This window comes from Papilio machaon, chromosome 12, assembly GCF_912999745.1.
Source record: "Papilio machaon chromosome 12, ilPapMach1.1, whole genome shotgun sequence".
Taxonomy (NCBI): domain Eukaryota; kingdom Metazoa; phylum Arthropoda; class Insecta; order Lepidoptera; family Papilionidae; genus Papilio; species Papilio machaon.
This window is the reverse complement of record NC_059997.1, coordinates 8221908-8246653: the sequence shown is the minus strand read 5'-3', so window position 1 is coordinate 8246653 and position 24746 is coordinate 8221908. Positions and strand designations below refer to the sequence as shown.

The 24746-nt window shown below is 35.2% G+C and overlaps 10 protein-coding genes across 10 annotated transcripts in view; 5 read left to right on the top strand and 5 right to left on the bottom strand.

Annotated features, from left to right (window-relative positions):
• LOC106720695 (serine/threonine-protein kinase SMG1) overlaps positions 1-138 on the bottom strand; it is a 52749-nt gene extending 52611 nt beyond the window's left edge. The window contains 1 exon segment of the mRNA XM_045680366.1: positions 124-138. Coding sequence (XP_045536322.1) covers positions 124-138 — 15 coding nt within the window.
• On the top strand, positions 39-1036 carry LOC106720836 (ribosomal RNA-processing protein 7 homolog A). Its single transcript, XM_014515636.2, has 2 exons — positions 39-206; positions 279-1036. Exons 1-2 carry the CDS (start codon positions 173-175, stop codon positions 1034-1036), a joined length of 792 nt encoding a protein of 263 aa, XP_014371122.2. The 5' UTR covers positions 39-172.
• A 284-nt stretch (positions 1037-1320) lies between these two features.
• LOC106720828 (uncharacterized protein C7orf26) lies at positions 1321-3600 on the bottom strand. The gene is made up of 6 exons (XM_014515625.2): positions 3449-3600; positions 3027-3325; positions 2522-2776; positions 2285-2426; positions 1753-2018; positions 1321-1643 (listed from the first exon to the last, which is right to left on the bottom strand). Exons 1-6 carry the CDS (start codon positions 3525-3527, stop codon positions 1491-1493), a joined length of 1194 nt encoding a protein of 397 aa, XP_014371111.2. The 5' UTR covers positions 3528-3600; the 3' UTR covers positions 1321-1490.
• Positions 3601-3938: 338 nt separating this feature from the next.
• On the top strand, positions 3939-6833 carry LOC106720820 (cleavage and polyadenylation specificity factor subunit 4). The gene is made up of 4 exons (XM_014515613.2): positions 3939-4186; positions 4289-4565; positions 5914-6154; positions 6366-6833. The coding sequence occupies exons 1-4, from the start codon at positions 4084-4086 to the stop codon at positions 6609-6611; spliced, it is 867 nt and encodes a 288-aa protein (XP_014371099.2). The 5' UTR covers positions 3939-4083; the 3' UTR covers positions 6612-6833.
• Positions 6834-7148: 315 nt separating this feature from the next.
• LOC106720749 (NHP2-like protein 1) lies at positions 7149-8123 on the top strand. Its single transcript, XM_014515516.2, has 2 exons — positions 7149-7362; positions 7647-8123. The coding sequence occupies exons 1-2, from the start codon at positions 7360-7362 to the stop codon at positions 8034-8036; spliced, it is 393 nt and encodes a 130-aa protein (XP_014371002.1). The 5' UTR covers positions 7149-7359; the 3' UTR covers positions 8037-8123.
• A 187-nt stretch (positions 8124-8310) lies between these two features.
• LOC106720740 (chitobiosyldiphosphodolichol beta-mannosyltransferase) lies at positions 8311-11063 on the bottom strand. Its single transcript, XM_014515504.2, has 4 exons — positions 10072-11063; positions 9664-9932; positions 8752-9037; positions 8311-8586 (listed from the first exon to the last, which is right to left on the bottom strand). Exons 1-4 carry the CDS (start codon positions 10623-10625, stop codon positions 8376-8378), a joined length of 1320 nt encoding a protein of 439 aa, XP_014370990.2. The 5' UTR covers positions 10626-11063; the 3' UTR covers positions 8311-8375.
• Positions 11064-11204: 141 nt separating this feature from the next.
• On the top strand, positions 11205-12682 carry LOC106720786 (RNA-binding region-containing protein 3). Its single transcript, XM_014515577.2, has one exon. It carries the CDS (start codon positions 11352-11354, stop codon positions 12645-12647), a length of 1296 nt encoding a protein of 431 aa, XP_014371063.2. The 5' UTR covers positions 11205-11351; the 3' UTR covers positions 12648-12682.
• A 123-nt stretch (positions 12683-12805) lies between these two features.
• LOC106720770 (nucleolar protein 11) lies at positions 12806-15218 on the bottom strand. The gene is made up of 4 exons (XM_014515555.2): positions 15021-15218; positions 14696-14860; positions 13982-14348; positions 12806-13896 (listed from the first exon to the last, which is right to left on the bottom strand). The coding sequence occupies exons 1-4, from the start codon at positions 15150-15152 to the stop codon at positions 12806-12808; spliced, it is 1755 nt and encodes a 584-aa protein (XP_014371041.2). The 5' UTR covers positions 15153-15218.
• A 570-nt stretch (positions 15219-15788) lies between these two features.
• LOC106720760 (alcohol dehydrogenase class-3) lies at positions 15789-17159 on the top strand. Its single transcript, XM_014515542.2, has one exon. It carries the CDS (start codon positions 15965-15967, stop codon positions 17093-17095), a length of 1131 nt encoding a protein of 376 aa, XP_014371028.1. The 5' UTR covers positions 15789-15964; the 3' UTR covers positions 17096-17159.
• Positions 17160-17643: 484 nt separating this feature from the next.
• LOC106720755 (regulator of MON1-CCZ1 complex) lies at positions 17644-24373 on the bottom strand. Its single transcript, XM_014515530.2, has 12 exons — positions 24182-24373; positions 23747-24117; positions 23203-23324; positions 22385-22503; positions 21979-22095; positions 21609-21741; positions 21133-21233; positions 20579-20736; positions 20113-20257; positions 19787-20041; positions 19061-19283; positions 17644-17772 (listed from the first exon to the last, which is right to left on the bottom strand). Exons 1-12 carry the CDS (start codon positions 24299-24301, stop codon positions 17717-17719), a joined length of 1920 nt encoding a protein of 639 aa, XP_014371016.2. The 5' UTR covers positions 24302-24373; the 3' UTR covers positions 17644-17716.
• Between the last annotated feature and the right edge of the window lie 373 nt (positions 24374-24746).

Sequence of the window (24746 nt, the reverse complement as noted above, 5' to 3'; positions counted from 1 at the left end):
TCTTTGTCTATGATTTGTTTCAATTTGACAAATAAAAATAACCTAGCTTTTGCAATTGCATGCAAGTTGTAAACAATGCCAATGCTTCACTAACGGTGACTTCTTTAAATAAAACTGTTTTACATCGTTTCCGTACATTACAACTTTAATTAGGAGACTGTTGTCAACAACAATGAAATCCAATAAAAGAAACCAAGATTTTAAAGGTAATTATTTAATTTAAAATATATCTTTGTATCGTCTCCTCAAATTGTTACTCACCAACTTTATGTTTTCAGGTTTAGAACTAAGACTCACTGAGGAGTCGGTGTCCCCCCATATCATTTATTTTAAAGAGCATTCTGTGAGAGAACATAGTCCTGACAAACCATCAGGTCGAACTCTTTTCGTTGTCAACTTGCCACCATATGCAGATGAAAAAGGGCTCATAAACGCCTTTCAAGAAGCTGGTACGGTGCATTCCGTGCACTTTTGTAATAAACCCAATGAAATAGAAGAAAAACCTACCAAAACATTTTTACCAGAAACATTAAATCCAAGGTTTAGAATAGCCTATATAGTATTTAAAAAAGTTGCACAGCTTGACAAAGCCCTAAAACTGACAAAATTAAAGCCTATGTATGATACCGACAATGAAATAAAACTTGGTATGGATAAATGGATACAAGAATATAATAACTTAATATTGTTACCTAAAAACCTGAAAGAAAGCATAGAAGAGTTTATGAAATCCTATGATGAGGATACAAAGAGTGCTGCAGAAAAGGAAAAACAATTGGAGCAGGAAGATGATGAAGGTTGGGTTACTGTGACAAAACGAGGGAAAGTGCAAAGCTTTGCTCGCTCCGACAAAGTTGAAAACAAAATTATGGCTAAAGAAGAAAATAATAAAAAGAGAAAGGAACTGAAAAATTTCTATACTTTCCAAATAAGGGAATCTAAAATGAAACATATTGTTGCACTGAGGCAAAAGTTTGAAGAGGATAAAAGAAAAATTGCACAAATTAAACAGAGTAGAAGATTTAAACCTTTTTAATAAAATAATTAATAATTACCAATTATTTCATTTAAAATGTGTTTTATAAAATGGCCTTAAAGCAAACATAATTTTTAATTTCATATTGTAATTTGGAAAATAATTAATTATATCTTACAAAATATAATAAAAATAAACTTATTCATAACCTTTTTTACACAATTATACACATATTACTATTTATTGTAATTGTTTACCGCACCTTTAAGCAATTCCTTGATTAGTGAGTTATGATACAATTATTTACAAAATGGAACTGGTCTTTTTTTTCTTTTTTTTTTTAAATACTAAGACCAATAATTGGTTACTGCCCTAATTCTTCAGCCACAGATGAAAAACTTTTTTACAGTGCACAGTTTATATACTCTCATTAGTAGCACAAGATTTTACTCTGTGGATTTTATGTTTTATAATTTTGTCAAGTTGGTCCTTAATCCTTTGCATATAGACCCTGTCAGATAGCCTGTTGGTGTGCCTTTACAACAATTTTCAGTAACCTATTCTCAGGTAAAGAATCTAGTGCTGCTAACAGGTGGTTAATGTTTCCATAAACGCAACCACTTGCCAATGCCACTTGCACCGCCTGGCCAATCCTGTCAAGGCTTTCCTGCAAAGATGGGTTTAGTTACACAATGACTATTTAAATTATTTAGGTCCCTTAAATTCAAAGGTCAATTTAAACAATTTAAATATTAGTATAATTTTTGGCGACTTACTTGCAAGCTATCATCTTGGATTATATCACACCCCCGATCTTTGAGGCGCTGTGTGTACTCTCTGATTGGGTGCGTAAGGGCGGCGATGCGCTGGGCATTGAGGGCGGCAGGCGGACCGCGTCGCCGCCACGCGCGCATACTCTGCAATACACCTAATTGCAACTGCATATACAGTTCCCATTCAGTTTGTGCCTTCGTAGTAGATTTCAGAGACTTTTCACCTTCGAGTTTTATTTTCTTAACTTGGACTTCTACCATTTCAGCATCTGTTTTATAAAATATAAATATAGTGATGATTCAACACTAATCTATATATATATATAAAGGAAAGTCGTGTTAGTTACACTGTAACTCAAGAACGGCTGAATCGATTTGACTGAAAATTGGTGGGCAGGTAGCTTAGAACCAGGAAACGGACATAGGATAATTTTTACCCCGTTTTCTATTTTTTACTCCGCGCGGACGGAGTCGCAGGTAAAAGCTAGTGTTACATAGATACAAACAAAAAATACTTTTTAAGGTTTTGTTTTACCTCGATCAATATACAGTGGTGCGAGTGCACACCATCTAACAAGTCCTGCAAATGGTGTTACAGCTGCCATAGGTATTGCACCATTAGGTAGTGCTGCTGCATTTAATTGGGCTGACGTACACAGTGTTGGTGTGGTATACACCTGAAAACAATAATACAATTGACACCCAAAGTCCACAATTAAGTTACAACAACATCTTCTATTGTTGTTAAAGAGTTATTTAACATAATACTAACCCACAATGTAATAACCTCAAGAAGATTCTTGGGAGGCAACTTTATAGGATTCTGACCATCTATCATGTACAACTCTGTGACAGATGTGATAAAGTTTGAAACAAACTGTGGAGCTGTGCCAGCCAAGGACTGTAGTGCCACTTGGTTTGTCGTATTAAGATAGAAATGATCTCGGATTATACTCTCTATGAGTTGCAAAGACTGAGGTGATGAGCACCCCATCTGTTGCAGCCACACACCGACTGCAAGGAGCACCTGATAACAAAGATAAAATAAGAAGGCAAAAAAAACAAACAATATAAGTGATTATAAAACATACACAACTTAAGAGTTGCTGTTGTGGAGTAACATGTTGAACAAAATACCCTCTAAATTACTAAACTATAGCTCAAAGCTGATTTTAAGTTTGAAAACTCATAACTAGAATTTTAAATGGCAGACCTACAATCTGTTAAAGAATTTCCAGTGCAGCATTTACAGCTTTTATTTTTTGAGAGTGACTTACTGGAGTGCTAGAGGCAGACACAGCCATGCTAGCCAAAATACACAATATTTTTAACTTCCGCTGATTTTCCATGCCTCCAAATAGAGATAGAAATATTGTATTCTTAGTAGTCTCATTATTACAAGCAGACAGATAGTCGCAAATAATGTCGATGAGCTGCAATTCTTGGAGTGGGTTTAGTCCTCCGCCTCGGCGACCGCCGCGACGGTCTGCTTCACAAAACACAAATTCTGATACAATTTCCATTGCGGCATCCATTTGTTTATTTGTTGGCGCAACCCTTCCCACCAATAGTTGTTCTGAAAACATTGAGAAAATAGTAGAGTATATTACATTAGACTGGCTAAAGTATGAGGTGTATTAATTATAGAAATGCATTTAAATATTTGAGAACAAACTTTTCAGTCATTAAAAATGCTTACCAATTTTTAATAATGCTTCTTTGGCGCATGCTGGAAACTCTAACTTTCTTAACGAATGCTTTAAATCGGAGATAGACATCTTTCTATCTTAACTTTACTTCTAATCTTCATAAATTTAAAAATAAATATCCCACCAAATCCAAATATCTGAATTTCCAAGCATCAAAATTTTAGATTTTTATTGGCTGACAACTGTCACTGTCATTTCTTCGATGAATTGTTAGATTTTGAACGTGTCTGTTATTTGGTTTCTGAACGTACTCGATTCTATATGTGTGTGAAATTGCTAATCTGTGCTCCTGCTTCTCGCCTCAAAATTATGTTGTGAAAATGGTGTCGTGAAAACTTAATATGATTATATTAAATAAAACAACATTACTGTGCCTCTGACTTTTAATGTTAAAACTAACAAGAATGTTTATTGTTATACAACAATTACATACTCTTTGTTCTATACTTCTATAAATTATGTCAAAAATGTCAAAATTCAATGTAGCATTTTGTTTTTTTCGATAACGTTACTGAAGATTTCGGCGAAATCAAAAAAGACCGCGATTATAAAAGAAATTGAATTAACGTTACTGAATACTGAATCGCATCTTATCGCCAAAAATATTTCATATTAACAATTAACAATGGAAGTACTTGTTGCTAACGTTGACCATATTAAGTTCGATATAGATTACGCTTTGGAACAGCAATATGGAGCTCTACCTTTACCATTTCCAGGAATGGATAGTATGTATAATATTAAAATATATTTAATTTATTTTTGTTAAATGTATATTGATCCGGAAAACCTTTCAGTACTGTGGCTTAAATGTTAACCATTAATTTTAGAATCAACGGCTGCGGTATGCGAATTTTACAGTAACCCTGGAGGTTGCAACAATGGTCCTCAGTGCCCGTACAGACATGTGCGCGGCGACCGCACAGTGGTATGCAAGCATTGGTTAAGAGGGCTTTGTAAGAAGGGGGATCAATGTGAATTCCTCCATGAGTATGATATGTCTAAGATGCCGGAATGTTACTTCTACGCCCGATTTAATGCATGCCACAATAAAGAATGTCCATTTTTACATATTGATCCTGAGAGCAAGATTAAAGACTGTCCATGGTAAGTCAGCCATATGAATTAACTTGAAATAAAATATACTTGCAATCACAGGTGGGCACAGTTAATCAAAAAGTTAACTTCGTTAATCGTTAATTCGTTAATTAAATAATTAACTTCGTTAATCGTTAAAGCGTTAAATTCTCGAAAATTTTACGCAAGTTAAAGTTAATCGTTAACAGTTAACCATACCAAAATTATACATACTAATTTCACACTTATTGTGGCGACACTTGTTTAAAATAGTAATTTGATTATAGATTCTATAACAAATTAGTATTGGAGACAAGTATGTATGCATTATAGTATATTTCATTACGAGTGCGGAAAAGAGTTCCGACAAATTGTAATGACAGTTCCGCACGTGTAACAACTAAACAACTATTTTTAATACAGTTGCGAAAAAATGAAGCAATTTAATAGAATAATAAAAACACAATAAACTCAACTAACAAAAATATTGGAAAAATGGCGCCAATTGTAAAAGAATACAAACAGAGATTTTTTTTGTTTTCTTACCCATTCTGGGTAGGCAAAGGGAACTATGTCCAAACGACCAAGTCTTCAGTAGATTATTTTTATTAATATGAAATGAAAATGAAATGGAGATGAAATAAAATGAAACCTAACCTAATTCATTGAATCAAATCATTAAATCTGATATTGTAACAAATTAGGATTTTCTTTTTAGAAGTTTGGAAAAGCTAAAGAAAAAGCACGAGTAAAAATTGTTTTAATACAGTTGCTCAAAAAAGGATTGGAGGGTATTGCAGGGACGAAGAGCGTTTGGAATGTGGGCTATTAGATACTCTTGTTTTATATACTCGTAATGAAATATACTATTTCGAATCTTCTTTTGATTTTGTCCTGTCGGTCATGTCTTTCCCAGACGCTATGCATCATACTAGCACGCGAACTTCACATATATCAATTATCAACTCGTTCGTTCACCATTCGAGTCGCCGACAGTCGCCCAACATAGTTGAACTTACGAGCGTGGCATGGCACGTAATTCAAACAAAATGACAGCACGTCTCCAAGTTTCTAATTTAACGATTAACGGACTTTTATTAACGGAAGTCGAGTTTAACGGAAGTTAACAAAAGCGTTAACACTTTTTGAAGTTAACTTAAAAGTTAATCCATTAAGCAAAATGTTAACTTCGTTAATTAACGATTAACGGATTAACGAGTTAATGCCCAGCTCTGCTTGCAATGTATTAATACCCTGGTGAGACATTATAAAAAAATTAATTAAGACCCTGACGGGTCCTAAACTAGTTGGTGCCACCACTGGGCAATCATATGTGAGTTAAGCCATTCTTAATTTATTTATACTAAAACTCCTTTAGGTATGACAGAGGCTTCTGTCGGCACGGCCCACACTGCAGACACAGGCATGTCCGAAGAGTTTTGTGCATAAATTACTTGTCAGGCTTCTGTCCGGATGGGCCAAATTGCAAATACATGCATCCCAGGTTTGAGCTTCCTGCACCACCCGAGCAGACCAAAGATGCCAAGAGATTGCCAGTCTGCCACTACTGCTCTGAAGTTGGGCATAAGGCATCATCTTGCAACAAAATTCCTCAAGAGGTTAGTAATTTCATACTCTTAATTCATTAAATATACCTAAAATCTAATGTTTCTATTCCTGTTCACAACAATAATTTTACTTGATGATTTATAAGACGCATTAAAGCTTAGTGACAGAAAGTGTTGAAGCATTGCATTGCATCAATATCTCATAGATAACTAATTATTGTATAAACTTATTACAATATCTAATGTAACTTTAAACTTTCAGAAAAGAGAAGCAGCACAAAAACAAGAGGAAGCGAGATACCGAGCCCTCGGTTATGTCAAGCCGGCCAACGAGACTGATGATGTCAATGCTCATCGCCTCCGTCTCATGCACAAGCCATTGGAAGAAGTGACATGTTTCAAGTGCGGAACCAAGGGTCATTATGCTAACAAGTGCCCCAAAGGTCACCTTGCTTTCCTCTCCAATCAGAATACTCAAAACAATCAGACCATGTACAAAAAAAACTAGTATAGGTATGTGAAGCCAACTTAAATTGGCTTCAGTATTAGCTTTCAAATAGCTATAAAATTTGAATAATGGACACTGTATACAAGTTAGAAGTGTTTGACTTGTATAAATGTTATAAAACTTATTATTAGGTATGAAGTGGAGTGACTAGCGCCATTTAATATTAGTAAGATAAGTTTGTGAGATTTATCCATTGTATGCTATACGGTTTATAAATTGTGTTAACATATTTTCTCAACAATAATTTTAGTAATTGTGAATATATAAAATATTGTAATTTCTCTGTTAGTTAACATTACCTTATTAATAAAATATAATATAGTGAAGAGTGTTCATTTATTATCACGTTTATCCAATTTTTTTTAAACTTATGAAATGCAAGTCGATAGCCTTGATGGTATTGATGAGGCAGAGATAATATTTATCTTTCTCGATTTATGAATTTTCATAGCAACACTGTGAGATAATTTTTTTGTCTATGGTTCACTCACTTATAAAGTGTGCTGATATTTATGTAGATAAATTTTTAAGCGGGACCGGGAGTCTGAATTAAAATTAAACCGTGGTGATTTGTATTAATTTTGTTTATCTCATAGTGTTGTATTTCTGATATTTATCAGAAAGACAAATTTTAACATTTTCACGAAAAGCTTTTTCTTTTAAAATAGTAGATAATCCCTCAGTGACGCGAGAAATCGCTGAGAGGTTATTCTTAATTTTTGATATTTCATAAAAGTTTTTGATAAAAATGGTAAGTGTAATATTTATTTAAGTATTATAAATAAAAAGATGTATGTTAAAAACCCTACCGAGAACATTTTATGCATCCGCTAATCCATGTGTACATTTGGAGGTTATGTTTACCGTGCGGTTGTTTGTTACTCATGTATTTTTGTTTCTTGAATCTAAAGTTTATACTCTAAATCCCACTTGTAGTAATATGCAAGCGATTTTTATATCATTAAGAGGGGAAATCACTCATTCATATAAATTAACTCGCGTATCATATTTAGATGGCATGGTGTTTTGTTCTAGGCTGAAAATGAACCGGCTGTCAATCCTAAAGCCTACCCATTGGCTGACGCTGCCCTCACCGCCAAGATCTTGAATTTAGTCCAACAGGCGGCTAACTACAAGCAGCTGCGTAAGGGTGCGAACGAGGCGACGAAAACTTTGAACCGCGGGTTATCAGAGTTCGTCATAATGGCGGCGGACGCTGAACCTCTGGAAATTGTTCTACACATTCCTATACTCTGTGAAGACAAGAATGTGCCATATGTGTTTGTTAGATCCAAACAAGCATTGGGCCGAGCTTGTGGTGTCTCCCGTCCCATTGTGGCATGCTCCATTACAATAAATGAGGGCTCTCAGTTAAAGCCACAAATTCAGGGTATTCAACAAGAAATAGAAAGACTCTTAGTGTAAGTGTGACCATGTGTGCGTTTAAAAATCATATTTTTTGAATACATAAGTATATTAAGATTTATTTACTTTTATTTTGTTTTACCTAGCTACACCATTTGTTTACTTCTATAGACTTTTGTTAAAATAAGACAAAACCAAATTTTGTGTATATATTTATTGTCTCTAAAGTATTAAATAATGACTCACGATCAACATATTCAATCAACACATCAATAAACAATTCAAATATTAAAAAGTGCTCAAAACACATAAAGGTAAAAAAATAGTCCCTTTTTATCTTATACACTATAATTATTTTTATTCTGTAACAATTATTTGCCATACCTAATAAAATTTCAATCATTCAAAAAATTTCTTTGCTCTCAAGTTCCAATTTCCCTCCCATCTTGTTTCTTGGAATTTGGTGAGTTCTCTTCTCATTTCTTGAGCTGTCCTGTTCTTCTCATCATTATTGGGGAAGCCTTCAAACCAGCCAACTATGAGCTTTGAAAGTTCATCACTTGTCTTGAATATATAACCATTAACACCATGTTGCACTAGCTCTTCAAGACTAAAATTGTTTTACATAAATAAAATAGTGTTATTGCCATTTATAATATTTAGTGCTATAATTTTAAAGTTGAATTTACAAAAACAATACTCTGTTGGATACATAAAAAAAAGTGGGACATAAAATGCTTATATTATGTTAACTAATTAATTTTTGTAAACTTACCATCTAAAAGAAACAGCACAAACTGGTAAACCGGCCCCAAACATATCAACAACCTTCATAGGTAGATCCAAGCCTGAAGAACTGGTGTGTAAGCAAACCCCTAAATCAGCACTGGCCACCATAGTGGGGTAGTCACTGGCATCCAGCCAGGGGGTGACCACAGTCACATGTTGCCAACATTTAGATGCTATTAAGTCTAAGTAATGCTCTCTCATGGGCCCTTTGCCGGTTATCACACAAATCAGTTTTGGTAGACTCTTAGTTAAATCATGTGTTGTTTCATACACTGAAAGTTAAACAATGAAATTTAATACTACTCCTAATACTGATGACATATTCATTTTTGCAACAAAGTTCCTTATCGCGCGTTGTGAAAGGGGGCTAGACGGAAAAAATTCTTACGAAAAGTTGTCACGACACTTTTTGCTATAGACGAATGAGCGCTACTTCACCATGGCAACGACGTGACAATATATAACGAAAATTCATAGAAATAAAATGTACTTCTTGAGAAGACTTAAGTTTTTTATTCATAGTATAAACATTGGTTCCTTCACTAATTAATTGAAAGGAACTTCGTTCCATCCGGGTGTCCCTTGACACCTCTCAAGTTTTTTATTTAACACTTGGCATGCGGGCAACATATTCTGGCAGTCTGTCACAAGAGTGCAGGTCATGTAAAAGTACGTATTTAGTAGATTTGTTGTGGAAACCCGATAGTAACCACCGCTGCACGTGTAAATCGGCGGAGAAGTATGCCCACATGCCAAGTGTTAATACATAGATAATATTCATATTAATATAAACAGTAGCACTAATTTTCATGCTAAATAATAATAGTGGTTAGTGACAATGTATTAAGAATTTAAAAAAAAAAAACAAGGATGTTATGAGAAAAAGATTTTGTATTACCTTGTAATGCTTCCAGTAATATACCAAAATCCTCATCCGGAGTCCAGCTGGTGCTACTAAACAGTAATCCAGGTCTGTCTTGTCTTAGTTTAACATCATTGTCTACTATTTGAGTGAAAGGTGTAATATTTATATCAACAGAGTTCCCCACATCATGTAATGGAAAGTGCTCTGGATACTTTTGACAGAATTTAACGAACCAATCATGTTTTTCCTGAAGAGTTATTGGATGGAATATGTGAGGTGGTCTGTCATACAACACTGTAGCACTAGAAATTTTAACAGATTACATTATACGAAGTTAAATATAGATACAATGTAGGAAAACTAAACAATATGATTTCTGTTAGTGCAAAATATGAAGAAGCAATTGTTAAATTAAACATGAATTTTGTAAAATAAACTTACTTTATATTCCAATTATCCAGTAAGTCTTCTTTCATGGCATATGTGACACAAAGATGATATTGTGCTGACTGACCAAAGTACTTTTCTAAAAAAGTGTATATCTTCAGTAAAATTTTAAGACTCGGAGATATTGATAACGCCATGATGGTGTGTCCATAATTATGCCAGTCTATTATAAATCTTGTTCTTGTAACTAAGCAGTACAGTCGGCACACAGGCAGAGTCGGGACAGCTGGAGGATTCTGACAAAGTAAGTAATCACAACTTCCTGTTATAAGAAGAGTTAGAAACAAACTTATGGCCTGCCAAACTGCTTTCAATATAAGTTGTAAAAACCTCGGACCCTTATCAAAATTACAGCTGTGAAGTTGTGTTATGGTTATATTTGGATTTTCAAGTACTTCTGTAAGCGGAGAAGAGTCCGTGTAACCGATTATATTAACTTTTAGACCATTATCACTCAATGATAAAGCATGATATTGCATTCGCGGACTTCTACCTATATCCCCTAAGACTACAATTTTAACAGACTTTTTTGGTTGTTGATCTGTCATAGTGACTCGTTTTTACTGTTTTCTTTTTAACTTATGTTACAGCCGTAATATAAGGCACTTATTATTTACTTTTTAAGATATTAAAGTTTTATTTTACGTTGCCGATTGCCAACGACACAATACGCCGCGCCGGTCGTCTGTTGTGACTTGTCCGTCACTGGATGACAGTTGTGTTGACAGATGCAGATGACACATCATCATGATACGAAATTGGATTTATTTATCCAACAAAATCTTATCCAACCAAGTCAATGCAGTGTGGTGTGTGCAGTTGATGATTTATTGTGATCCAGAAAATCGTTAGAAAACCCCTAGATTTTCATCGCTACTGTCATTAGTGACAAAAGGAAAAAACAAAGCATTCGAAACCTTCAAATTATTAAATAAATATTAACAAAAGTACCGTAGAAATAGAAATAGGAATTGCTACTGAAGAACTTACTAGCAAACTAAACCTTTAAATGTAGCTTTTTATGATTTGTTTATCTTTACATGAGTACCGAGTGTGTACCGATTTCAAACTTTTTTTTCGTGGATGGTTTTTGTCACTTTATGAATGTCAAGTCTTCAAAAAAATCAATTGTCAAACAATTCAAATGTCAAGTTTGTTTTGATTTGATGTGCTGGGAAAATATTTTACTACGACTTATTATGAGCGTCTAACTGTCAATAAATATAAATTATTTATTCCGAGTATAATTACTGAAAGCTGATTTAATTGTAGATATGTCAAAAGTGCTAATCATTCGACATTTGCCTGAACAACTATCTTTTAAAGACAAGGAACAGCTTTTGATGCATTTTGGAGCCATACAGGTTTGGGAAACCCCTAAAAAGCGTAATTATATATTTGCATCGTTCGCTACCATCGAAAAGGCTAAAGAATCTTTATTTAGATTACATCAGCTTGAAATCGCGCAAAGACGTTTAATAGTAGAATTTTCTTTTGACAAGGAACCAGTCAATCAAATCAAATATGAGGAAGAGAAAACTTCAGTTACAACTAAACATGTAAAAGAGTTTTTAAAACTTCTAAACGCTTGGAATCCTTCTGTGAATTTCTACCAGCCACCACCAGTACATGTTAAATACAAATATCCTGATGTAGATCCTAACATAGTAGTAAATATTGTTTATAACTTATTTACACATAAACCATTTTATATACAATCCCTACATCTTATGAATAAAATGTCACTTGATACATCATTTGTTGAAAATGAAAAAGCATCATTGTTTTTCAAAGATACTTTTAAACAATTCTTTCCTGATCCTCCTACTATCCAGCTACCTGCGGTGCCCAGTGAACCCGAGTCAGAAATATCAAGTGATGAGACTGAACAAAACAAAGAAATATGTTCAAGTTTACCAAGACGTAGAATACATACTTTGCCTGTTACAAGAAAGAGACCAGCTGCTGTTTTGTCCACAGCGACTTTACCAAAAACAAAGAAACCAACTGTAAACCAGGAAGAAGTTTTTGAAACAGTAGCCCCAGCTCCTGAAGCCAAGAAAATATCAGTAATAGTTCCTCAAGATGCCTTGACAAAACCGACAGAAGAACCTGAAGTTATCGGTGAACTTGGCAAATTTGAGAGAGAACTTCCGGAAACACAAGAGGAACAACCACAGGTGGAACCAGAACAGCCAACAATAAGTAGAAGTGAATTAGTAAGAAACAGAATTTCATATAGAGACATGAAAGTATTACCCGTTTTCAAAAATTACCATCCTGGTCAGCCATCAATGAGGTTGTATATAAAAAATTTAGCGAAAACAGTCACTGAGCAGGATGTTACAAGAATTTATAGACGCTATATAGAAAATCTACCTGAAGATAAACAAATTGGTTTTGATGTTCGGGTGATGCAAGAGGGTAGAATGAAAGGGCAGGCTTTTGTCACTTTCCCATCTGTTAGGATAGCTGAAAATGCATTGACTGAGACAAATGGTTTTATGCTTAAAGAGAAACCCATGGTAGTCCAATTTGCAAGAGCTGCTAATAAAAAATCTATTAATTAATTACTTGAATCTTATTCTTTAAAATATTTTCCAATATGCCACCAAATTTTTTTTACTAGATTTAACCAAGATAGGTTCTAAAAGTCTGCATACTTATGCGTTGGTGAAAATTCATCATACATGAGACGAAGAAATAAAACAAAGTTTAAAAATTACAACTATATTTCCATCAGTTCTATTGTGTATGACAATAAATCATCTACATTATTATTTGCCTGTTTTCCGCTTACAGTTTGGTGTAATTTAGGTAACAGACTGTCAACTACCATCAACTGATCTACGAGATTATCTACTATTATCTTCATTGTTTCCAAAACAAATGTGACTTTCTCATCTTTAGTCATCAAGTATTGTTGGTAAAATGCATCCATCAGTAGTGTACACCAATCTAACAGTTTACTTTCATATTCTATATCAATTTCCATTTCCGAATCAACAAGTAAATAGGATATATAGCTCATGAGGAATAACGCATTGTCAAGAGTCAATCCATTTCGCAAATATGGTACAAGTGTGGCATCGCTTACTGGTATTTGTAGCACATAGTTTAAGAAATTCAATTTACTATTATGTACTCTTGCTCCTTCAGATTGTAAATCACTTTCACATATTCTCAGGAATTCTTCGTTATTCGTAACATCAATATTATTTGGATTCACTAATTTAATAGCGTATGAGAGTAACAGAACTAAAATTGATTCCGGCACATCTTTGAAATCATTTAAAACTTTTACAATTTTGTTATGGTCATTCTTTTCCAACAACAATGGTATTATTTGTGAGCATATACTTCTTTCTGTTAGACCTAAATTAACTAAATCTTTAATTTCTTCACTACTATGATATAATGGTCTGGTAGGTGTGCCCCAGTCTGCAATTTCTGTTGACTCATCTTTTGTCACCTCGTGAGATCCGAGTAGGCTGGACAGATTTCTCTTGGTTTCCACGACATATGGCAACATTCCAATATGGTTGGAAGCTTCTAGTACTATACGGTTATCAAAACAGTAAAGTTTAGCACTTTCGGTGTACATTTTCATTGGATACTTGCAGGAACCGACACCCAACACTATATTATACGCCACAATAATGGCCCCATCCTGTTCCACGTTGCTACCAAAAAATATCAAATGGTTTTTCCCCATCCATGCAATGGAAACACTGGAAAATGTAGATATCCATGGAACTGAACCAATTGTTCTCCAGTTCTTTTTCTCAAAGTCGTAAACAGTTAGTTTGCCATCACTCCCTGAAAAAAAAACAATGCTGTTATTCACACTTCACAGATAACAGAGAATAATTGAGGTACAATTGAAAATAGTCTTAATACTTACATAATATATAAACTCCAAGTTTTTCTTTAGCAATAAGATGACCAACTACATAAACATCTTCAGTTCTTGACACTTTCATCCTTTGCAGTTTTGTTTTCTCCATATCACCTAATTCTTCTCTCAAGGGACAGGTTAGAATTTCATAGTTATCCTTGTTGTTTTTAATAATATAGCAAATATGTGGTGTATTATTGAGTTTGTAATAAGATATATCAACTATTGAGTCTGTTTCCTTTATCAAGGCTTTACTTTCAATGCTCTTTCTATTATCCAATGCAAATGAGAGAGCTGCACAGTTGCCATTCGCAAATATAACAAGTGGAGACTCATCTCCTCTTCTTATGAGCTTCAAAATGTTCATGGGAAACTGAAAACAAAAGAATTTAGAGTAATTTTAAAATATGTTAATCACTACATTAATTCTATTTCCAATAAAATTTCCTAAAAAGATCAATTTCGTTTATCTACAGTACATTAAATTCACTATCAAATATTCTAGTTTACAAAGTTAATTAATACTAGCTTTTACCCGCGACTCCGTCCGCGCGGAATAAAAAAAATAGAAAATGGGGTAAAAATTATCCTATGTCCTTTTCCTGGTTCTAAGCTACCTGCCCACCAATTTTCAGTCAAATCGATTCAGCCGTTCTTGAGTTATAAATAGTGTAACTAACACGACTTTCTTTTATATATATAGATGTTCTAATATCATACTTTCTGTTTCTTGATTTTATCCAAGTTATCAGAGTCTTCTTTCCATGTTTTTATTGCATTGTTATTGAAAACTCCAACATAGTGATCTTGCTCATTGTCATAAATAACTGCGGCAGTTATGTGGTCCTTTGATGTCCAGCCGCCGACTTGCTTTTGATCCGAGAGCTAAACGAAATCCAATAAAATATGATTATAACCTCTTAAATTTTAGTGCACATGTCAATAATAAAATAACTTAATTTCAAAATGCATTTTTTTAATCCGAGTACAGTTATTAAACGATGTAAAAATGTAAGTAAACATTTTAATTAAAATATTAGCATACCCGATACTTATTAACCACATTCCGGCCAAGCGATACAATAACGCTGGATTCTTCTTTATCATGTGTGATACCTAAAAAACTTTTCTGATCAATAAGTGGACACAATACGTAATAATTGTGTAGTTTCGCCATTGTTTAAAAAGGTGTAACGCGTTAATTTCTTAACGAAAATCAACAATATTTTGGTTATGTTTTAAAGTCAAACATCATGTTTGACAATGACAACTATTTAGTGTTACCAAGTACCAAGTTACATAAATTAAAAGCGTTCCGTTTTATCAGGAGAGAAACCAAAGGGAATACTTGACAAAGTATTACATCAACTTCTTGGGATAGCTAGAAATAAATTTCACTTACATTTTTGTACAACGCTACACAAATATTTATTTTATTTAGAATATCATGTGGTCGCATTAAATCAAGAGCATTTTGAAATGTTTTCTGAATTGTGAATTCATTTCCTCGACTCAAATTATAAATTCAAGGTCAACACTTGATATTTATATATTGTATGACGTAATACAGCGGTATAGTGCGCGCAATTTTAGTGATAGTATTGAAGTTAGATTCGGTTAAAGTTGCTTATAGGTTCTTGTCTCTATATAAATTTTCTTTACAAAATGCTCTTATCAGCCTTTAATTAATCACAGAGATTAATCAATGAATATATAAATAACTTTAATATTTAATTAAGTTACAAAATATTTAAGCATCCATACAGCGCGAAATTTGAAACTTACCAACTTCGCTATATTAAACCAAATTTACGTAAACTATATCTTTTATCAGCGTCAAGTTGAGTTGAAGTTTGGAGCTCAGTGTCAAGGTTCGCCATCGCCACTATAGGAATTAACCTCTCTAGTACTAGGTACTGTAATTTTGAATTTAAATATTCAATTTGCATTATTCGCTTGCGGTAATCGGTCGTACCCGAATTGAACAAGATGTCTACAGCCGGTAAAGTTATTAAATGTCAAGCCGCAGTCGCATGGGAGGCCGGAAAACCTCTTTCCATTGAAGAAATTGAAGTTGATCCTCCTAAAGCCGGCGAAGTGCGTGTAAAGATTTTAGCTACAGGCGTCTGTCATACCGATTCCTATACTCTGTCAGGTAAAGATCCCGAAGGCGTATTCCCCGTGGTTCTCGGTCATGAGGGTGGTGGAATCGTAGAGAGCGTCGGCGAAGGCGTCACGTCGGTCAAGCCCGGCGACCACGTCGTGCCGCTGTACGTGCCCCAGTGCAACACTTGCAAATTTTGCATGAGCCCTAAGACCAATCTTTGCCAAAAAGTTCGCGTAACCCAGGGCCAAGGTGTGATGCCCGATGGTACTAGGAGATTCCGCTGCAAGGGCAAGGAACTTTATCATTTTATGGGATGTTCCACTTTCAGTGAATACACGGTTGTTCTGGAAATTTCGTTGTGTAAGGTTAACGAAGCAGCGGCGTTGGACAAAGTCTGTCTTCTAGGATGCGGCGTGCCGACCGGCTATGGAGCCGCATTGAACACTGCTAAAGTGGAACCTGGAACGAATTGCGCTATATTTGGTTTGGGTGCTGTTGGGTTGGCTGTAGCACTAGGTTGCAAGGCGGCCGGCGCTAAGCGCATCATCGGTGTCGATATTAACAATGATAAGTTTGAAGTGGCCAAGAAGTTTGGAGTAAACGAGTTTGTTAACCCTAAGGACTATGACAAACCGATTCAGCAAGTTCTAGTTGATTTGACTGATGGAGGTCTGGACTACACTTTTGAATGTATCGGTAACGTGAACACGATGCGTGCGGCCCTGGAAGCTTGTCATAAGGGATGGGGGGTATCAGTCATCATCGGAGTGGCCGCAGCAGGAGAGGAGATCAGCACTCGTCCATTCCAGCTGGTGACAGGTCGCACATGGAAAGGCACCGCTTTTGGAGGATACAAGAGCCGTGAAAGTGTTCCAAAGTTGGTTGATGAATATGTTAACAAGAAGCTGCCTTTGGATGAGTTTGTTACTCACAATGTTCCACTAAAGGAAATCAATGAGGCATTCCATTTGATGCACACTGGCAAATCTATCCGAGCTGTGGTGCACATGTAAGCCTAACACCAATCCAAATATATTTTTTGTATTCAGAAGCATTTATGAATGTTATTAAGTTTTAATACTGAATTTGTATAAGCTATTAAATGTTTACATTACAGTAATGTTTCCAGAACTTTGATTGTTTTATTAATCAGGTCCTTTACTTATTTGATTAAAAGCTGCAAACGTGAATGTGTTTGCTTGACCAGAGTGATAGGATTGCTGATAAGGGCATTGCGTTGGATACAAAAATTCTTTTTAAATTTAAAATTTTAAAATTTAAATTATGTCAATCTTATCAATCTTTTATCTCAATCTAATATGGGAAGTAGAACATAAATTTTAATTACACAGCTTTTCCATTCATTAAATATTTTTATTACACATACTGTAAAGTTAAATAAGTTAATTTACTTGATTTTGTACTTACAAGTTAAGGAATGAAAGGTGTTATAACTAATGAAGTAAATAAATGATTATATAAAATTCCTTTATTCATAACAAAATATATTACAAGTCATATACAAATATGTCAACATTCAACATATAACAATAGTTATAAAAAAACAACAGCTAGCGTCTGTTCTGTCTGGCAATACTGTGGGATCACAGAGTCGGTTATCCTGTCTGCAGGATTCATCTCTCCGCTGTCACCTTCTCATAGTATTCTACGTAACTCTCACACTGCTCACCTGAAAGGGGATAAGTCAAAATCAACTGCTTTTTTAATGCAATGATGCAATAATTAGACAATTATATTTGTCATAGATTTATTTCTTAGGGGAATGAATCAAATCATATCTTACTAATAATATAAATGCGAAAGTTTAGATGGATGGATGTTTGTTTGAAGGTATCTCTTAGAACGGCTCAACGGATCTTGATGAAATTTGGCATGGATATAGAACATAGTCTGGGAGAACACATAGGCTACTAATTGTTTTTTTTTATTCCGCGCAGACGAAGTCGCGGGCAGCAGCTAGTGAAGACATAATTTTAACATGTTACAAGAAAAATTGTGATAATGTGGGTATAATTGTCCTATGTTAAATGCATGTAAAGTTGCATAGTAAAATTTGAAATTAAACAGTGGACATCTGCGTGGCTTTTTTTATAATAATGTTTATCAGTGTTACCATAACTTTCATGGGTTTATCACACTATGAAAACATGGCGACTGACATTTAACCTTTGGCCGTCGTTATTTTGATACGATACTTGCTTTTGCTTATGTAACAAACACAAGTTACCATTTTTGTTGTTAATATTCTCACGTTTTTTAATTTTTCAAGTTCTGTTATAATAATATTAGTCACTTAAATGAATATAACCTCTTATATACCCAAGTACAGTTTAAATATCTTTGAATTTTCTCTATTTTTTTTTAGTTTTCTTATTTTATGTGGAGTATTAATTTACTTTTTCAATATTTCGATTTGAATTAAATCATTGACGATGACTATTATTAAAATTTTCTTGAATTTAGTGATGTTGCGTATTGATTAGATAATATTCGTGACCTTGGATTTCGACACGATGTCATAACAATTTAACACGTTTATGTACCTAATTGTACTATCTACGTCGTATCATTTTGTATATAACACAAGAAATATAGATATTTACTTACATAAATTGAAGTAAAAACATTTGCTTATTTAATTTTGTACATATCAATAATGGTGTTCAAAATAATATTGCATCATGTGACGACATGGTGTGTCTACATTACGCAAGTTACCTGTAAATTGTTTAAAAAAAAATATCTTTTTGATGTGAAACATCTATAGGCTCACTTGTAAACCGAATAGTTGGCGTGGCGACGCTTGACGTGGCGACGGGTCGCCACGCTATACGAAGGTATACATTATTATTATTATTATCATTATAAGATTAACTGGTATCCGTAATTCGACGTTAAATATTCTGGTTGTCTACGATGAAAATACTTGGTGTGTGTAAGTGAAGTAGATACGATACCTTTGAGGAAGTGCGGTGAGCCCCTGAGCTTGTCGTTGCGCGCCTGCAGGGCGTGGTAGACGGCGACGAAGGCGTGGGGCTGGGCGCGCTGGACGGCGTGGGCGTGGGCGGCGGCCAGCAACTTGCGCGGCGCTAGGCCCAGCCAGCCGGCGGGGTCCAGCTGGCGAGCTGCGCCCACCGCGCTCACCGGCTCCTCGCAACTCAGCAGGACTTCCACTATCTCCTGACAAGTGCGGAATGCCCATCTTATGTTTATAGTTACTCTATAAAGGAACACGTTCCATAACCTACATTTGTGTCTTTTGACATCATAAAATTATTTTTTTAAGTCATAATTTGAAGTCATAAAATGATACTGAGACAGGAGTATCATGTTTTTTGTCCGTATCAAAGAAATAGTTTAATTGTACATACATATGTATAATCAATGAAGTTATTTGACAATGGAGGTCGCGAGATCTGACCTCACAGCGATAAAGAAATGGCAAATACTAATTGTCTTTTATAATATGGTGTTATCACACAAGCATTTAACTTATTTCAGACAACGGTATATGAAAAATAATAAGGCAACGGAACATTAGAATTTTTTTCACTTAATTAAATCTATATCAATGGAAACGCACGATTACATCTACTGTCGTACTAAGAGTCTGTTAACAGTTAATTAAATAATAGCTAGAGCTCACTTAGTGAGAAATGAAGTACGTATGGGGGTGAGATTACCTCCTTAGCTCGCAGACGGTACATCATGTCGAGCGCCAGCTGCGTGGCGGCGGGGTGCAGCCGCGCCAGTGACAGCAGCTGGCATGCCAGTGGCCGGGAGTCACTCAGCGCACCTCGTCGCAGCAGCGCCCGCAGCCGCCCCCCTCCCCCTCCCCCTCCCCCGCCGCACGCGAGCGCGCGCACACACAGCGAGCACGTGCCCGCAGACACAGACAGTCCGTGTCGACACAAAGACGCCACGTACGACGTCAGCACCTTCATTGAATGTACAAGAAAATATATGATACTTCTCGTTATATTAAACAGAAGTTTGTGTATGAAGTTACCTGCACAATGTAGGGATTGTCTGCGTGCGGTTGCAGCACTCGCGCGCACACCTCGTGTTGTGCAAGCGCAGCTCCCCCCCACGCGCGCACACCCCCCACACCGCCCCCCGCAGTGCTGCGCGCCAGCTCCGCCTCCGCCCACTGTCTGACAATCACCATCACAGCACTTAAAAACTACATCATATTACAATAAAAAAGTTATAACTCAAGAACGACTGAACCGATTTGGCTGAAAATTGTGGTATAGAGGTAGCTTAGAATCAGGAAACATAGAATGCTTTTTATCCCGTTTCCGTGGGACGAGATATAAAAAAAATTAATTCCGCGCGGACGAAGTCGCGGACAAAAGCTAGTTAAAATTGAAACTTATAAATTAATTAATTACACAAGGTACATATTGACTCGGTTTAAATGTGAACTCAAAGTGAAAACAAGAGGGAGAAAAGACATAATATTAGTAAGATACCTGTACACAGAGTTAATTTGATCAAAAGCGTGTGTAAGTTGTAGCAGGTAGAGCTGCGCACTGGCGACGAGCTGAGCCAGCAAGTGATGCACCACGTCAGCACCGCCACGTCGCCGCAGCAGGCATGACACTATCTTACCTATGTCATCCTTCTCGATCTATGACACGACATGTATCACTTCATTTCACTTTCCTAAATGTAGGAATCTTACTAATGTTATAAATGCAAATGTTTAGATGGATGGATGAATATTTGAAAGTATGTATCTCCAGAACTACTAAAGGTATCGCTGAAATTTTGCATAGATGTAGAATAGTCTGAAAGAACACATAGACTACTTATTAAATTTTCTTTTTTAATTGAGCACGGACGGAGTCGCGGGCGACGGCTAGTTATTTTATACTCTATAAACATTTATTAATCTGTTACTTCTAGTGTATCAAAGTGTTATCAAAATCTATCTACTAGTTTAGGAGTACAAAGGGAACAAAATACTTAAAAACTTTCATGTTACAAATTTAGTATGAATTGTATGTATGTTTGTATGAGTTACATTGTGGACGAGTGCCGCAGGTGTAAGACGCAGACGCCACAGACAACCGCGGCGTGCGTCTATCACATAGTCTGGCTGGAACATCACCCAGTTGCCCGAGTCTGTGCACCAGCTCAGGATACCTTTATATTGGAAAAATCAGCTACTTCCTAACTCTGCCCACCCCCAAATAACATTCCAACCATAGCCTCTAGGTTGGTATGATTTATTCAAGTTCAAAACATTAAATTTCAATCGGTTTGCATTTCAAAGGCTCAGGGGTTAAGCACTTGACTTGTAATCTGTAGGTCCTGGATTCAAATTCCGCCATATACCAATGTGTTTTTCGATTTGAACCAACCTACACATATCTGCGAAGAAATTCTAAAAATATATGTGAAGTCAACCCACACTGGGCTGTGGTTGACTATGGCCTAATCCTAACTTAGAGTGGGTTCCGAGCCCCTCAATGGGGCTGATGATAAAGTAAAGGATACACATAGGACAGGGCTGTTCATCCACCACGGCTGGCCTAATGGAGTGTGCGGGCACCAGCGGCAGGTGTACCACTGTGTTGTTCTCCACCTTGCACTCCTCCATTATGTCAAACAATTGGGATGTTTGACTTGACTGGAAATAATATTAAAATACAACAACATACATCAGTCCAGAGGGGTAGGCAGAGACCACGGATCTACATTTGGCACTCTTCTGACACACCTGTCTATATTCTTCTACATACATATATCATCAATCTTGATGGTAAATGTAAATCCGTCTAGAATGGCCTCACCAACACTGCGGTTTTTCACTCCATGAATTTTAATTTACTAAAATCATTTCATTTATCCTTTCAACAATACCAACCTGATGATGAACAGCAACCAGGTCATCCACCACACTGAGGGCAAATCTCCCCATGAGTCCAGTCTTCAGTATGTGCGTGTAATTCACACCTGAACCTGACAATGGCATTAGCCATATCTGGAAATCGTATTCAACTAAAATTTAAAAAATATTTAAACATATATTTTTATTCTTTACAGTAACGAATGAACGAAACATAGACTTTTACAGTAAAGAATGCCCTTAATGAAAAATAAAAGGCTTGTAGTTTGGTCGTTATTTTTTAAAGTTTCTTATTATAGGGGAAAATAATGTTTTAGTGGCTCTAAACATTTTACTCACTGCACAAAAGTGAATTTACAACAATTTAGACGAAAGTGCAGCATTTATCATTCACCATGAACCAACAAATTAAATCCTATAATACCTCGGTTGGCCCGGGCGCTGCGATTGTTGTGAGTGCGTGCCGGAAGATAGCACACCATGTCACATCAGCCACCAGTACCATGCACACGTCACGCTCCACCACCGGCCGCGATGTCTCCACTGCAAATAAATATATCACTACAATCATTTTCAACTTTAGATATTTATAACTTAACTAACTGTCGCTCGGGACTTCAACAGTACAGAATTAAAAAAAGTAAAACATGTCCATATGCATCAGCCACCTTCTCATCCAAGTTCCATCAAAATCCGTCCAGCCGTTCCAGAGATTACCCATAACAAACATGGTCATGTGGACAGACATATAGATAGACAATAATTTTTATTTTCGAATTTAAATTACATACACTCCAATTTAATTAATATGTATACTGTATAGATATATTAATTAAATTGTCATTACGGATCAAAGTAGCAAAGGGAAATTTAAAAAAGCTCAAAAAATATTTATTACACTTAACTTATTTACTTTTATTTGATATTAATTTAAATTTAAAAATAATTTTTGATCCTACAGTCAAATTATTTTGAATACTTTTGTGGGACAGTTGTATTTCCAAGGATAACACTGTATCTATATATATATAAAAGAAAGTTGTGTTAGTTACACTATTTATAACTCAAGAACGGCTGAATCGATTTGACTGAAAATTGGTGGGCAGGTAGCTTAGAACCAGGAAAAGGACATAGGATAATTTTTACCCCGTTTTCTATTTTTTTATTCCGCGCGGACGGAGTCGCGGGTAAAAAGCTAGTTATAAATAAATAAATAAATAATAAATAGATAAAAACACTAACATTCCAACTTCTGTAACTTGATGATGGTAGAGTTGTTGAAGTAAAAGGGTTGCAGCAAAGCTCCATTGTTGCCCGCCAGTACTACTATATTACTCCGTGCACACCATGAGAACCAAGCACCACTGCAAGTTATGACATAATTATAAGTATATAACATAGTTTTTTGATATTCAACTGAACAAATTTAACAAAAATTACTAATCTCAAAACTCAAATCTCGGTTATTTAAAACTATCCAAACATACAATTTCAAATTTAACCAATAACACAAAACTTTATTTTTTTGGAAAATAAGACAAGCCTTTATCCCCTTCCCTTAAATCTTTTTCATACTTTAATTTTTATTTTCAACATTATTTTTGGTTTAAGGGTCTCCTAATTATAATATTTTTATCTGTGAATATTGAATTATGTTTGTCATTAAAATGGAGCCAAGTGTCAGTACAGTATTGATTGTAATTATAAGTTAATTAAAAATACTAATCATTATTCATTATCACATTTCTTAAAAGTGAGATTTTTTATAAATAAAAGTTATAAGTACCTGAACGAAACACTCTTTAGTGTTTTAAGTTGTTTCTTTTCAGGCAGAACTTGTAATAGCTCTATGCCATGGTCAGTTATAAATGCAATTTCATTTGCTTTAGGCCAAACAAATCCTAATATTTTAGAATTTTTCCACTTGCATGTATGTGAGTATTCCACATTTGTCGGACTTAAATCTTTAAAGTTTACAAACTCCACAGTCGCACTCTGACCTTCATTATTACGTTGTATTGCTAATACTTTTTGGTCCAATGATAATTTTATCGAAATAATTGGGCCTTTATCCTCCATGCGAAACGAAGTGCATTTTGTTTCGTCCATGCTATTGACGGTGACCCCAGTAACTCCACCGGATCGGACCGTAAATACCTAGAATTTAAGTAGAATTACATACCTTATACGATAGGAATAAATGTAAAAAAAAATTTCTTACTTGTCCATTGGTATCGTCGAAAAATACGTTCGTAACAGGACTATCAGCGTCAAATCTTTTTGGATGTTCCGATAACGTTAAGTAATAAGGGTCGCTGTCTTCTAGTGAAAATTTAACCATTATTATCAGCTTTATTAATGGTTTATTGCGCAAATATAACTAACATGAACTTTTACTTTGTTTTGATTGAATGCTGACTTTGACACTTGATCAGTGTTGCCAATGAAAATTTTTACCAGGCTGCATACGCTCTGTGCCAGGCAACAACATTCAACATAGAAAATTAATAAAATTACAAAAATTTATCCTTTCCGGGAACAAAATTATACCATTAAATCTAAAGAAGCTCATATTATGTTTTATTTTCAAAATGAAACAATGCAATTGTCTCAGTTATTAAACACTTTGTGTATTTTCTATTTTGCGCGGACGAAGTCGTGGGCGGTAGCTAGTTTATAAATAAAATTGTTATTGATGCTTCAAATCTCAGTTATTTCAAAATAACAACAAAAAATCAAATAAAGCCAAAATGTCAAAATTTTGTATTTTGTTTGTATACTTTCGT